The sequence below is a fragment of the Oratosquilla oratoria genome, chromosome 24 (genome assembly GCF_046742065.1).
Source record: "Oratosquilla oratoria isolate Oo_2021 chromosome 24, ASM4674206v1, whole genome shotgun sequence".
Classification (NCBI taxonomy): Eukaryota; Metazoa; Arthropoda; class Malacostraca; order Stomatopoda; family Squillidae; genus Oratosquilla; species Oratosquilla oratoria.
In genome coordinates this window covers 53,932,313-53,945,148 of record NC_134800.1, presented here as the reverse complement: position 1 = coordinate 53,945,148, position 12,836 = coordinate 53,932,313, and the positions used below count along the sequence as shown (strand labels likewise).

General features: G+C 37.3%; 1 protein-coding gene across 5 annotated transcripts in view; it reads right to left on the bottom strand.

The window, feature by feature from the left end:
- Positions 1-7,511: 7,511 nt before the first annotated feature.
- Positions 7,512-12,836, bottom strand: part of in (inturned planar cell polarity protein) — a 58,591-nt gene continuing 53,266 nt past the window's right edge. For all 5 annotated transcript variants that reach the window (XM_076208114.1, XM_076208113.1, XM_076208110.1 and 2 more), the window contains 2 exons: positions 12,290-12,432; positions 7,512-9,191 (listed from right to left, as the gene is read on the bottom strand). In XM_076208114.1, coding sequence (XP_076064229.1) covers positions 9,080-9,191; positions 12,290-12,432 — 255 coding nt within the window. In that variant the 3' untranslated portion in view covers positions 7,512-9,079. The remainder of the gene's footprint in view (positions 9,192-12,289; positions 12,433-12,836) is intronic.

Here is a 12,836-nt window from a genome sequence, read left to right as displayed (position 1 = left end):
CGTAACCCAAATGCACCAGTGGATAGAAAACAGAATCAGTCACCATGCACTTCTGTAAGTGATGGATTGGCTGATGAGGGAGGGGAGTAGGACAAATGTGAATAAGGTAATTTTGGAGTGATCAATTTGTTGAGCGTGATTGGAAAGGCATAGGCGTTGAGAGGATTGGGAGATGAGCAGGAGTGATATTTGTACATACACGTATGTATGCATAAGAAATCACATGAACTCGTGATTCTAAATATGCAGGAAAAAAACAAGGAAACAATCAAATGATGACCGAGCGCTTTCGTCTATTTAGACATCTTCAGGGTACATAAAATGATAAGGCAATCATTATACAAAGTGGGACGCCAGAGATGGTAACTGGGAAAGGTTGTGAGGAGGTCTCTCATTGTCTACCGCTTCCGTTCGCGGCAGCGGACGTTTGGGCCACCAATTTTTCAAAAATGATACTATCAAGCTTGTACATTCCTGGACTTAAATTTAAGTTGTTTACAAATGTATCTTTAATCAGACTGTATTATATTTCTAGTCAAATATGACATTTCTAACAATTTCTTTGGCATCCTCCCAATTGATACAATGATTGAAATCCCTTAAATGGGCATATAATACGTTAGACATTTGACCCCTCCTGACGCTATACTAATGTTGTTTTAACCTTATTTTCTTTTCCAGTCTGACCTATATAGCATTTTTCACAATTTTTACATGGAATTTGAATAGATATATCATTCTTCCCTATCAGATTTTTAATTAAAAGACTTTCAGCTGTATTGGAGTTCTTAAATGCTACTTGAATGTTGGAATTCCTAAGAATATGAGGTAGTTTGACAAAATTATCATGAAAAGGAAGAACAAATAGGTTTTTTACATTACAATTTTACTACCATTTTCCTTATAGAAATATTTTTTTTGCCATTTTACAAGGAATATCTACGAGGAATTTAGGATATTCTAATTTTGAAGCTATGCCAGATATTCTTAAGAATTCATCATCCAAAAAGTCCGCACTACAAATTTTATACGCTCTAAGTAACATTGATAACACTGACATTTTTGTCCTGCAATGATTACAAAGGATTACAAAGGCAAAGCATGCCGACAGGAGACCTTTTGATCCATATCTAGGTCGGATGAAAAAAAAAAAAAAAAAAAAAAAAATCATATTAATAATAAATTAAAACTATAACAATGTAAATAACAATTAAAATACATAAATAAATGCATTGGTATAGTTGAATAACAAACAAACAGGTAAATAGCAAATGGTAATAAATTGACATATAACTAATAATAAATGAAAATCACAGACAAATTATAACAAAACAAAAACAAATGATATAACATAAATTATAATAATTACAGCATCTTACTTAGGTATTTATCTAAATGATTCTTAAAGCTTCGAACTGAACTACATTGCACTACCTGTGCAGGAAGTTTATTCCATTCATTAACTACACGGTTGGCAAAGTTGTTTCTACCTACTTCCAAATTGAATCTATTTCCGGACAGTTTGAGACCATTGTTTCTTGTCTGATTCTCATTCAATGTGAAAATTTGGTCACTTTTGATGTTGTCAATTCCCTTTAAAATCTTAAAGACCTGTATCAAGTCACCTCTGAGTCTACGCTTTTTTAGGGAAAACAGATTCATGTGCTTAAGTTGATTTTCGTATGATTTATTTTTGATATTTGGAATCAGTTTTGTGGCTCGCCGTTGTACTTTTTCCAGTCTGTCAATGTCTTTAATGAGATTCGGTGACCATACGGAAACAGCATATTCCAAATGTGGACGAACTAACGATTTATATAGCTTGTTAATGAGTGATGGACTTTTGAAATCAAAAGATCGCGCAATCAATCCCAGAATCTTATTTGCTTTCTCAGAGGCTGAAATACACTGCTTGGATGATTTGAGGTCGTTACTGATAATTACGCCGAGATCTTTTTCACTATCCACTTTTGTTAACGAATTTCCAAATAACTTGTAATCGTACTTGCTGTTATTTTTACCTATGTGCATTACCTTGCATTTACTTGTGTTAAATTTCATTAGCCACTTTTCAGACCATTGCTGTAATTTATCTAAATCTTCTTGAATATCTAATTGGTTTGAGTGATCATTTGCCACTCCGCACAGTTTTGTATCATCAGCAAATTTGGAAACAGTAGATTTTAGTCCATGGTCTATATCATTTATATATACTATGAATAGAAGTGGCCCAAGAACGGAACCCTGAGGAACTCCACTTGCAACACTTTTCCATCCAGAAGTTTTTCCATTTAAAACAACTCTCTGTTTTCGACCTTTCAACCAATTACTAGTCCAACCTAATAGGCTACCACTTATTCCATGCAAAGCTAATTTAGTAAGTAGTCTTTCGTGTGGGACGGTATCAAAAGCTTTTGCAAAGTCTAGATATATTAAATCTATATTGTTTCTTTTGTCATAATTCGAGACAACTGTGTTGTAGAATTCGAGTAAGTTAGTCACGCAAGAACGTTTCCGTCTGAAACCATGTTGGCTATCATTTATCAAACTGTTACTTTCTAAATGATATTCGATAGCATCTCTGATGATAGTTTCCATTATTTTTCCTACGATCGAAGTCAAACTAATAGGCCTATAGTTATTTGGTTTCTTTTTGTCACCTTTTTTGAATATGGGAGTAACGTTAGCTAGCTTCCATTCTCTTGGGACATCTCCGGATATGATGGATTTCTTGAAAATAATTTCTAATGGAACAACAATCTCATTTTTCATTTCCTTTAAGATTCTTGGATGCCAACCGTCAGGCCCTGGTGTTTTATTAACTTTGAGTTTGTCTATACACCTTTTGTTTCTTTTGTTATATTTACCGTAGTGAGTAAGTTTACCCCAGACTTTTCACAGGTTTCAGTTTGGAATTCACTTTGAGGTGTTTCGTTTACGAATACCGAGCTAAAATAATTGTTTAAGAGATTACACATTCCTTCATTTGAATATTCAAGTTGACCGTCAGCAGATAATAGTGGACCAATGTGATTCCTAACAACCTTTTCATCTCTAATGTAACTATAGAATTCTTTGGGATTCTCTTTGGATTTCTCAGCGATGTTCATTTCGTATTGTCGTTTTCTTTTTCTTATTGTCTTTTTTAAATCTCTCTGTATTGATACATAACTTTCATAGTCATTAGATGCACCCGAGCACTTATATTTCTTATAAGCCTGTCTCTTTTTAGCAATACTTTTTTCAGTTTCTTTGTCGAGCCACTTTGGGCGAGCCTGATTTGGGGGACGTCTGTCCTTAAAAGGAATGTAAGTTTGAATCATCTTAGTGAGCGTATTTTGAAATATTTCCCACATCTGATCTACAGGCCTTTCATTTAATTTTTCCTCCCAATCTGTAAGCTGAAGCTCCTGACGTAGTTCTATGAACTGAGCTTTACTGAAATCGGGTATTTTAGAAGCACAAGTATCTATTCTAAAATTGTTTAGGAGTTTGAATCTGACTAAGTTGTGATCGCTATTTGCAACAGATTCACCGACTTCTACATCAGTTGCCATGCTTTCGCGGCTAGTGATCAATAAATCGAGTAAGTTTCCATATCTTGTGGGCTCTTTTACATGCTGAATTAAGTAATTGTCACCAAGAAAATCAATCAAGCGACTACCTATATGGCCATGTTCAAGGGTCATCCAATCAATGTCAGTAAAATTGAAATCACCCATTATCAATAAATCCCGGTTGCAGAAACTAGACAGTTCTTGAAATAACAGTTTGTCGTCTGCTAATGATAATGTCTTTGGCCTATATATTACACCTATATTCATTTTTTGTCCATTTGTTTGGGTTAACTCAACCCACAAACTGTCATATGCATCCTGTTTCACTTTCTCTAAAACACAAGCATGAACATTGTTTTTAACGTACAATAGACATCAAATTTGAAAGACCTTTCATTATTATTTTCTTCTATTTCCATGGTGAATTTGATGGAAGGGACCAAGACATTAAGTTTAGGTAAGAACAAAGTTGGATCATCATTGGGAGGCCAAATGGACGAAAGCGCTCGGTCATCATTTTATTATTTTCCTTGGTGATTTTTTCCGCAAATGTATGTGTATAGACGTTTTCATCTATTTAAGACAGAAACGTTCAATAATCGTATTTTTCATTTCCAGTGGTTTCTACAAAATAGTTTATCACGTGTTTTAGTGATTTCTTTACATTATATATTTTGCTGGTAACCACAAAGGAAGTCGGAAACAGTAATTCCCTCAAAATTACTGTTTCTTTCAGACTTCCTTTGCGATCAACAAAATTTTGGATCACGTGTTTTTACTGATCATTTTGCATTATATATATGTGTGTGTGCATGCACGTGTCTATATATATAATATATATATATATATATATATATATATATATATATATATATATATATGAACACACACACTGAGGGTTCCTCGAGCTACAATAGAGTTCCGTTCCTATGCAACGTTATAAACCAATTTTTGGCGTAGGTCGGAAACAGCCTAAGCACCTTCTATACCAACTGCTTACCTTTTCCTTGCTGCACTGCCATCAGAAGTCTGCCTTACGCTTAGGAGCCATAATAATGGGCAAAAATTCCCAAAAGCGCAACATAATAAACGAGAGTGAACGACAATAATCCAATGTATATACTGTATATATATATATATATATATTATATATATACATATATACAATATATATATATATATATATATAATTACTGATGATAGCACGATGGCAATTCAGAATTTTCTTGATTTGTTCAATACAGCAAACAAGGTGGAGTACTTCAAGAGGCAATCTACACAGAAAATCAGTAAAAGATATCACAGAACTTAGTCATGGTAGTCAAACTAGTAGAGATTTTGGTACTAACGTTTCGAAGTTACACACTTTCATTCTCATGGCAGAATGAATAGATATAAGAATCAATGGATATACATGAAAGTGATACATTGAATGAGCAAAGAGCAGCGGCGGCGCCAGGAATTTTTAGTTGGGGAGGCTAAGGGGGGGGCTGAGCAAATTTTTGGGGGGGCTAATAGTAATATGATAATACACATATATTATCCTCATTTCAGAAGGGGAGGGGGTTAATGGTAGGGCTAGCACTGATGGCTGACAAATCTTTAGCCCTGGCAATAAAAAATTCCACTTAATAAAATTATTTCAATGTTTTAAATGTTCAATTTGCTCATTTCAGTTGGGGGGGGGGGGTTAATGGGGGGGCTGGCCACTTTTTGGGGGGCTAAAGCCCCGCCAAGCCCCCCCCCCCCCTGGCGCCGCCACTGGCAAAGAGGGGCACAAATTAATGGAAAATAAACACAAGGAATCCAAAGGACGAACTTAGGAGAGGTCACAGTCAGGAGGAATGATTACCCACACCATAGGGTGGAGAAGTTTTTATTATCTCCATGGAAATGTGCGATCATGGAAAAATTGGAGATCTTCAAGTTATACATTCGTGTAAGCAAATCACTCCTTCATACAATCTCCTCTTAGCATCTATTCCCAAATATCTATTTCTCATTACACTTTTTAATCCCCCAAGGCATTTACTCACTTCTCTCAATCTACATTCTATCTCCACCTCCACTCCTCCCTTTCCCACCACATTTGCACCCAAGTATCTAAAACTATCCACTTCCTCCAGTCTCTCTCCCTTAATACTCACTTCCAGTTTGCTGCCACTTTCTCCCCTTGTACATCTCATCACCTTACTTTTACCCACATTTATCTTCAACTTCCTTCTTTTGCACACCTTCCCAAACTCTGTCACTAACTTCCTTAATCCCTTTGATCCTGTTACAAGCGCAGTGTCATCAACAAATAACAACTGACTCATCTCCCATTTTTCTCCATTTTCTTTAATCATCACCAATCCCCAACCAATTACCTTTGCGTTTACCTCTCCCACCACCACATCCATGTATAAATTGGACAGCCAAGGCGACATAACACATCTCTGGCAATGTCCCACCTTTACCTCAAACCAATCACTCGCTCCATTTCTAATTCTAACACAGGCTCTTCTAATCTCATAAAAACTCTTGACTGCTCTTAACAACTTTCCTTCTATCCCATATATCTGCAATACCTCCCACTGTGCCTTTCTGTCTACCCTGTCATACCCTTTTCCAAATCTATAAAGCCCCCCCCCAAAAAAAAAAAAAATCCTTACTTTTTCCTAAAGATTTCTCACATGTCTTACCACAAAAATCTGATCCATACAACCCCTACCTGTCCTAAACCCACACTGTTCCTCACCAATTACTCCCTCTCTTCCTTTCCTAATCCTCAATCAAAATCCTCCCATAAGCCTTCCCAACTACACTCAACAAACTGATCCCTCTGAAACTACAACACTCACACTTGTTTCCTTTTCCCTAATAAAATGGAACTACACATGCACACCTCCAGTCCTCTAGCACTCTACCATCTTTTAGACATACATTAAACAACTTCACCAGCCAGTCCACCATCACTGTACCTCCCTTTTTTAGACACTTCCCATGACACCCATTCAACCTAGGTGCCTTACCTGATCTCATCATTTTAATAACTGCTTTCACCTCATCTTTCCATATTTCTCACTCATCACGGTCATTTTCTTAGCGCTTCCCACTACAACTACCTTTCCCTCCCTATCCTCCTTCACATTTAGCAACTCCCTAAAATACTCTGCCCATCTTCCTCTTACTGCCATCTCTTCCATTATCATCTCTCCATTTGAACCTTTACCTTTTCTTCTCTACTTGATTTGCTTCCTCTTCCTCTCTTAATTTCTTTCCAAACCATCTTTTTATTTCTTTCAAAAATTTCTGCCATACTCTTATCCCATTTCACATCTGCTCTCCTCTTTGCTTCTTTTATTTTATGCTTTACTTCTCTTCTTTTTTCTTTGTACCTCTCATATGACTCTCTTGTCCTATTTTGTAACCAATCTGTGAATGCTCACTTCTTCTCTTCTACAAATTTTTTTGCTTCACCATCAATTGTATATTACAATTAAGTAAATACATACATACCAAAAGGCCTTTTCCCCCCATAAGGGAGGTGACCATGTTAGAGAATACACCTACACTACACCAATCCCACATCTACCCAAATTCCATTCTTTGTCTCTCCTGTCTTAGTACCTCATCAATACAGGGTAATCTCTGTCCTGTCGCATCACTTGGGTTGAAAGTAATGCTGTGAGATGCAGCATTCCCCCAGCAGGGTTTAACAGCCAGAGCTAGTTTACCTTAACTGTTTCATTATATGGCAATCCACCACACAGACACACACACACTCAAAAAAAGTCCATCCACCTCAAACTTCCTCTGAAGTTCACACTCTATCCACTTCTACTTTTCATATTCTTTTTGTTAGTCTTTCCCCATTCATGGTTTCCAAATGACACTGTCAAAATTCCAAGATGAAATGGTAAACAGAGCAGATCAATGCTCATTTTATGGACAACAGCAATACTTCAAAAGGAAAGGAGCACAATTTTTATTATAGAAAACTGCAATTGTTAAAAAGATAAAAATATCCTGAACCAACTAATTTGGTCTCAACTGCAATTAATCACATAAATTTGAGGTACAACTTATGGACGGCTTGAGTTTACATATCACAGGATTTTAATGTATGTGTACAAGTGATTCAGTAAGTTAGCACGTGTAATGAGTCAGACAGAAAAAAGCTTTATCAAATAGAGACATTATAATCTGGTCTTCTGTCAAAGTAACCCTATCTATGCAAGCTACTGGTTTGCATTAAAGTTATTGATTCTTGATTTCATCTGTGTATACAGACAAATCTATATATCTATTTTTATGTTAACGGTTCCACCTCATGAACTCTGTACAGCTTGAACCACAACAATCAACTCTCCTAAAAAATGAGAGAGAGGTCTGTTCTACGAGTATTTAAGGCCATTCATGCATTTTTTTTCTAACACCACTACTGGTCCAAAATAAAGTCTACTACCACTACTACACCAACCCAGCCTGTATGGCCATATATCGTCACCCTCGTAAAGAAATTGCCTACGTCATTTTTCGTCAAATTCTGGATTTTTTTTTTTTTTTTTTTTTTTTCTAAATCAATTTTTCATAGCTCCTTGTGGTACAATACCCAATGTCTGAGTAGGCTAAAACTACATTAGGAAGAACATGACGTACATTTATGAAATAGAAAAACGATTATTTTTTTCTATTTCCTGAAAAGTTGGACAAATGACTTAGGCACTCTCTTTATGAGGCTGACAATATCCCATCCAACTTTTGGTGAGACAGTGCCAATACCACAGCAGATCTCGCATAAGTACTAAAAAATCTAAGTACCACAAAATACTCTAAGATTTCTAGACTACATCCAGATAAAGAAAATATATATATATATATTTTTTTTTAAGAAAAGTAGTCAGTTACTTTCTACAAAAAATTTTAGCATCACACAATATGTTTCTTCTAGAAATCAGAGTTAACCTATAGTTACAAAGATCTTCTGTATAATCAATGATGTTACCAGTCTTTTCTGTATTTTATGAATGAAGAAATGGATCTTTCCACTTATTTCAGTAATTGAAGTACCAATTCTGGTTGAATATAAACATTAAAAATCTGGTGAAATATTATGGTGCTGTAAAAATCTATTCTATCATATAGGGCCACTGTAGTTCAAAAGTTCATTCATTATACACAAAGAAACTTTAAAAGCAAGTTATGGAACATTTACTTTGTTCTGCAATTTCTAGACAAGTAAGGTGAATGTAATAGGATGATCACGTAAAATCTTGTAACATCTCTCAATCTTACATTCCATAACAAGGCTAATGAGACATTACAGCATGTTCATGGCAATAGAACTGCCAAGATCCCTAATGTGACTCAAGAATGAGTATCCATATACATACACTATGTATATGCAAATAAAATAAGTTCAGACAATACTCTGATGCATGAACATGGAGGTTTCCTTGTAAACCGTTAAATATCAGCTCTCTGGGTTCATATATGGAGAGGGAGTCTGCAAATATCGACTGAAGGACATCCTCTTATCACATCATGCAACCACCTGATATTGCATTTGCCAACTCTATCACATTCTGTGGAACAGACTCATGGTAACATAAATAAACTTCTCTTGGATATGGATGACTCAGAAGGCGCCTGAAAAGATAAACAACAAATAATTAATATGGCAAATACAAGAAACATAATTCATAATGTATATTCATACAAACATACATGATGATGATTTGGTTAAATTTCACAAACTCCCCCATCAGGAGGCTAGAGTGGTGCCCCTTACAGAGGACTTTGTAGAATGGAATTCGAACCACCGTCACCTCGACCTCTGTCGCAAGCAGTGGCACTCTAACCCACTCAGTCAGCAAGTATCCATGCACACATATATACATGTAAACACACACACACACAGATGGCTAGACTGCTGTGCTAAAGCTCTCAAATGCTAACTTAGCTATCCTAGTTGAAGTTCCACCCAACTCTGGTGGACAAGGAGTTTGTTTATTGTTTGTTTGTTTGTTTTTGTGTGTGAACATTTACCTTATTGTAGTATATGTACAGAAAAGGCACAATGCTCATTGAGTCCCTTCTATCTATATACCAAGGGCTTTTTCCCCTTTACAAGGGAGGTAGTAAAGTTAAAAGGCAATGGAATGGGCGGGTGGATGGGGGGTGTGGGAGTATGTGTGAGCAAAATTTGACGCAGCCCGAAGGGATTTCTCCCCGTCCTCTCCTTTTATGCAATGGGGGGACGGAGGGGGGGGGGTCGCCGATTTAATGAAGTGGCTTTGCTGTGGATGTGCTGTGTCTTGCGACACTTCTTCTGACCCAGGGCAGTGGACAAGGTGCAGGGATGACCCGTCATCCAGGGGGTGCTCAGATAAGAGGGTGTGGAGTGTATTCAGGGATGGAATGGGTGGGAATAATTTTATGCCTTTTTTTTTTGGCTACCCCCCTTGTAAGGGGGAAAAAGCCTTGGTATATGTATGTATGTACCTATTCTCACCCATTCCACTCCCATCCACCACCCTTTCCTCCCTCTCATCTCAGCTCCTCATGGATGAAGGGTCATCCCTATATCCTGCCCACTGCCCTGGGTCAGAAGAAATGCAGCAAGACACAGCACATCCACAGTAAGAGTACTTTACTCAATCAGTGACCCACCCTCTCCATCCTCTCATGCAGAAAATAGAAAAGCTGGAAAGAAATCCCTTCAGGCTGCATCAAAATATCATTCACACATATCCACTCCTTCCCCATCCCCTGCCCCCTTCCTTCCTTGCACAGCATCACAGCCATTCTTCAATCACCCTTATCTGCTTTCTCCCTTCTTTGCTCAACAGATATTCCCCTCTTGCTCAACATCCCTTTCACCCCCTCCAACCATCTCATCCTCAATCATCCACCCATTTTCACTCCACCCACCTCTGCCTTCCACACCTCTTTTACTAATCTTTCTTCACTCATTCTTTCTGAGTCCAAACCATCCCAATAATCTTTCATGAGCCCTATCTGCCATCTCCTTTTCCACCCCAGCTCTCCCCCTTACTTCCTCATGTCTCACTCTATACAACCTAGTAACCCCTACTATACTTCTCAGACATTTTATCTCAAACACATTTAAACTTCTCTCTGCCTCTCTTAATTTCCAAATCTCCACCCAATACAGTGTCATAATACAACCAACCCTTCATGTAATCTCCTCTTTGCATCCATTCCTAGATGCCTATTCTCACGACACTCGAAAAGGGTACTTGAAAAGTGCCCTTCTCCTAATCTCCTATTTATCATCCATAGCCTCAAATTCATGTACAGTTCCAATTTAACCTACTTCCTTGATTTCCAATTGTCATACATACATGTATGTATGTATATTTAGATTTGATTTCAAATATTGTTACATCTTGGGCTAAATCACCTTCTAAGCTATTCCAAGTATTTATGCATCTATGCGGAAAACAGCATTTCTTTACATCCTTCATCATACATGTGGTTTTTCTTAATTTGTTCTCATGACCTCTTAAAGCCCTCCTATCCTTAATCATGGGATCTTTTCTCTCCTTTATCAATGCAATCTATCCCCTTTTGTGACCTGAATACTGTAATCATATCACCTCTTTTTCTTTGATCTTTCAAAATTGACAGACCCACTGCTTTTGGTCTTTCCTCATATAGTTTATCTGCCGGACTGGTGATCAGTTTGGTTACTGCCCTTTGTATTCTCTCAATATTGCTTATCTTCACTCTATGTGGGGACCAAGCCACTGATGCATATTCTAGTCTTGGATGGATCAGGGTTTAAACGAGTTTTTCATCATCTCTTCATCCATATTGTGAAAAGCTGCTTTAATCTTCTGTGGCAAACCATACATCTCTCCCACAATCCTACTGATCTGTCTGTCAGGTGACAGGTTGTCTTTTATCAACACTCCCAAGACTTTCTCTTCTTTTGCTTTTGTAATGGGTTCTCTTCCCAATGAATAGTTTAAGTTTTAGTCTTTTAATGCTATTGCCCATTTCCAGTACTTTGCATTCTTTGGTACTGAAATTAATTTACCATTCTTGGATCCATGCAAAAACAGTGTCTAGATCTTTTTGTATTTTCTGGGTAATGATTGCATCTAAGGGAGCTTCTTTATGTGACCTAGTATATTCTGTGTTGTTATTATCTTAGAAGGTGACCTGAAAGCAATTGTCCAAGTGTGGTTTTTGCTTCTTCTGGGGAGGATTTTTCTGTGGGGAGGGAGGTAGGTAGTTGCTCTTGGACTACTTGTTTTATGATCTGAGTGCGAGTGTTTTTGTATGGATGCATTGTGTAGTGTAGGTGAAAGATTTTTGTAAATGACTAAGTAATATACTGCTAGTGTAGTCTTTTGTTGTGTTCACTTGGGTGTACTTGTGTGATGTAATGAGATGGACGAAAAGGTTTGAGGGCTTTTGCATAGAACTGTGTACATACATACATACATATACCAAAGCCTTTTTCCCCCTTACACGGGGGGTAGCCAAAACGAAAAAGGCATAGAAATCACTCCCACCCATTTCATTTCCCATATATTCCACTCCCCTCCACCCTCCTATCTTGGCACCTCCATAGAACTGTGTACCATTCATTTTCATGTGATGATCTATGGGTAGGATTTTAATTTTGGTATGGAAAAGAAACTATGGTTTTATATAAACTTAATTCCTTAATAATTCACAGACAGAAGTTAATAAAAATGTGTTTCCAACCTTACCCAACAACCCAATAGGAAAATGTTAGCTGATTTCTTCTTTTGTTGATCCCATCAGGCACAGTCCATGCACAAGTGATGAGAACACCATGTTCCTTAACAGTATTCAAAGCTGAGCCAATCGTGTAACTTCCTCCTGGAGTTTCCTGTAACATACATTGAAAAATTAATATGATCTTCACTTTGCAATAGTGATGATTTGGTTTAACGTCACAAACTCCCCCCTATCAGGAGGCTAGGACAGTACCCCTTACAGAGAATTTTGTAGCATGAAATAAATGAACCATGCCCTAGTTCAACTCACCAGAGGCAGGATTCAAACTGCCATCACTTCAATCTTCACCACAAGCAGCGATGCCCTAACCCACTTGGACAGCAAGTATCCAATTGTGTTTCCCAAATTTTTCACCATGTGACACCATTCATGCACTTAAACCCATGACTGCAACCTCATTGATTTCACAGGCTATTTATGATGAAGAATGGTTGCAAGGGATTAATGATGAGTACCTGTGAGGATAATGGTTCAGGGATTGGAGATGGTTAAAGA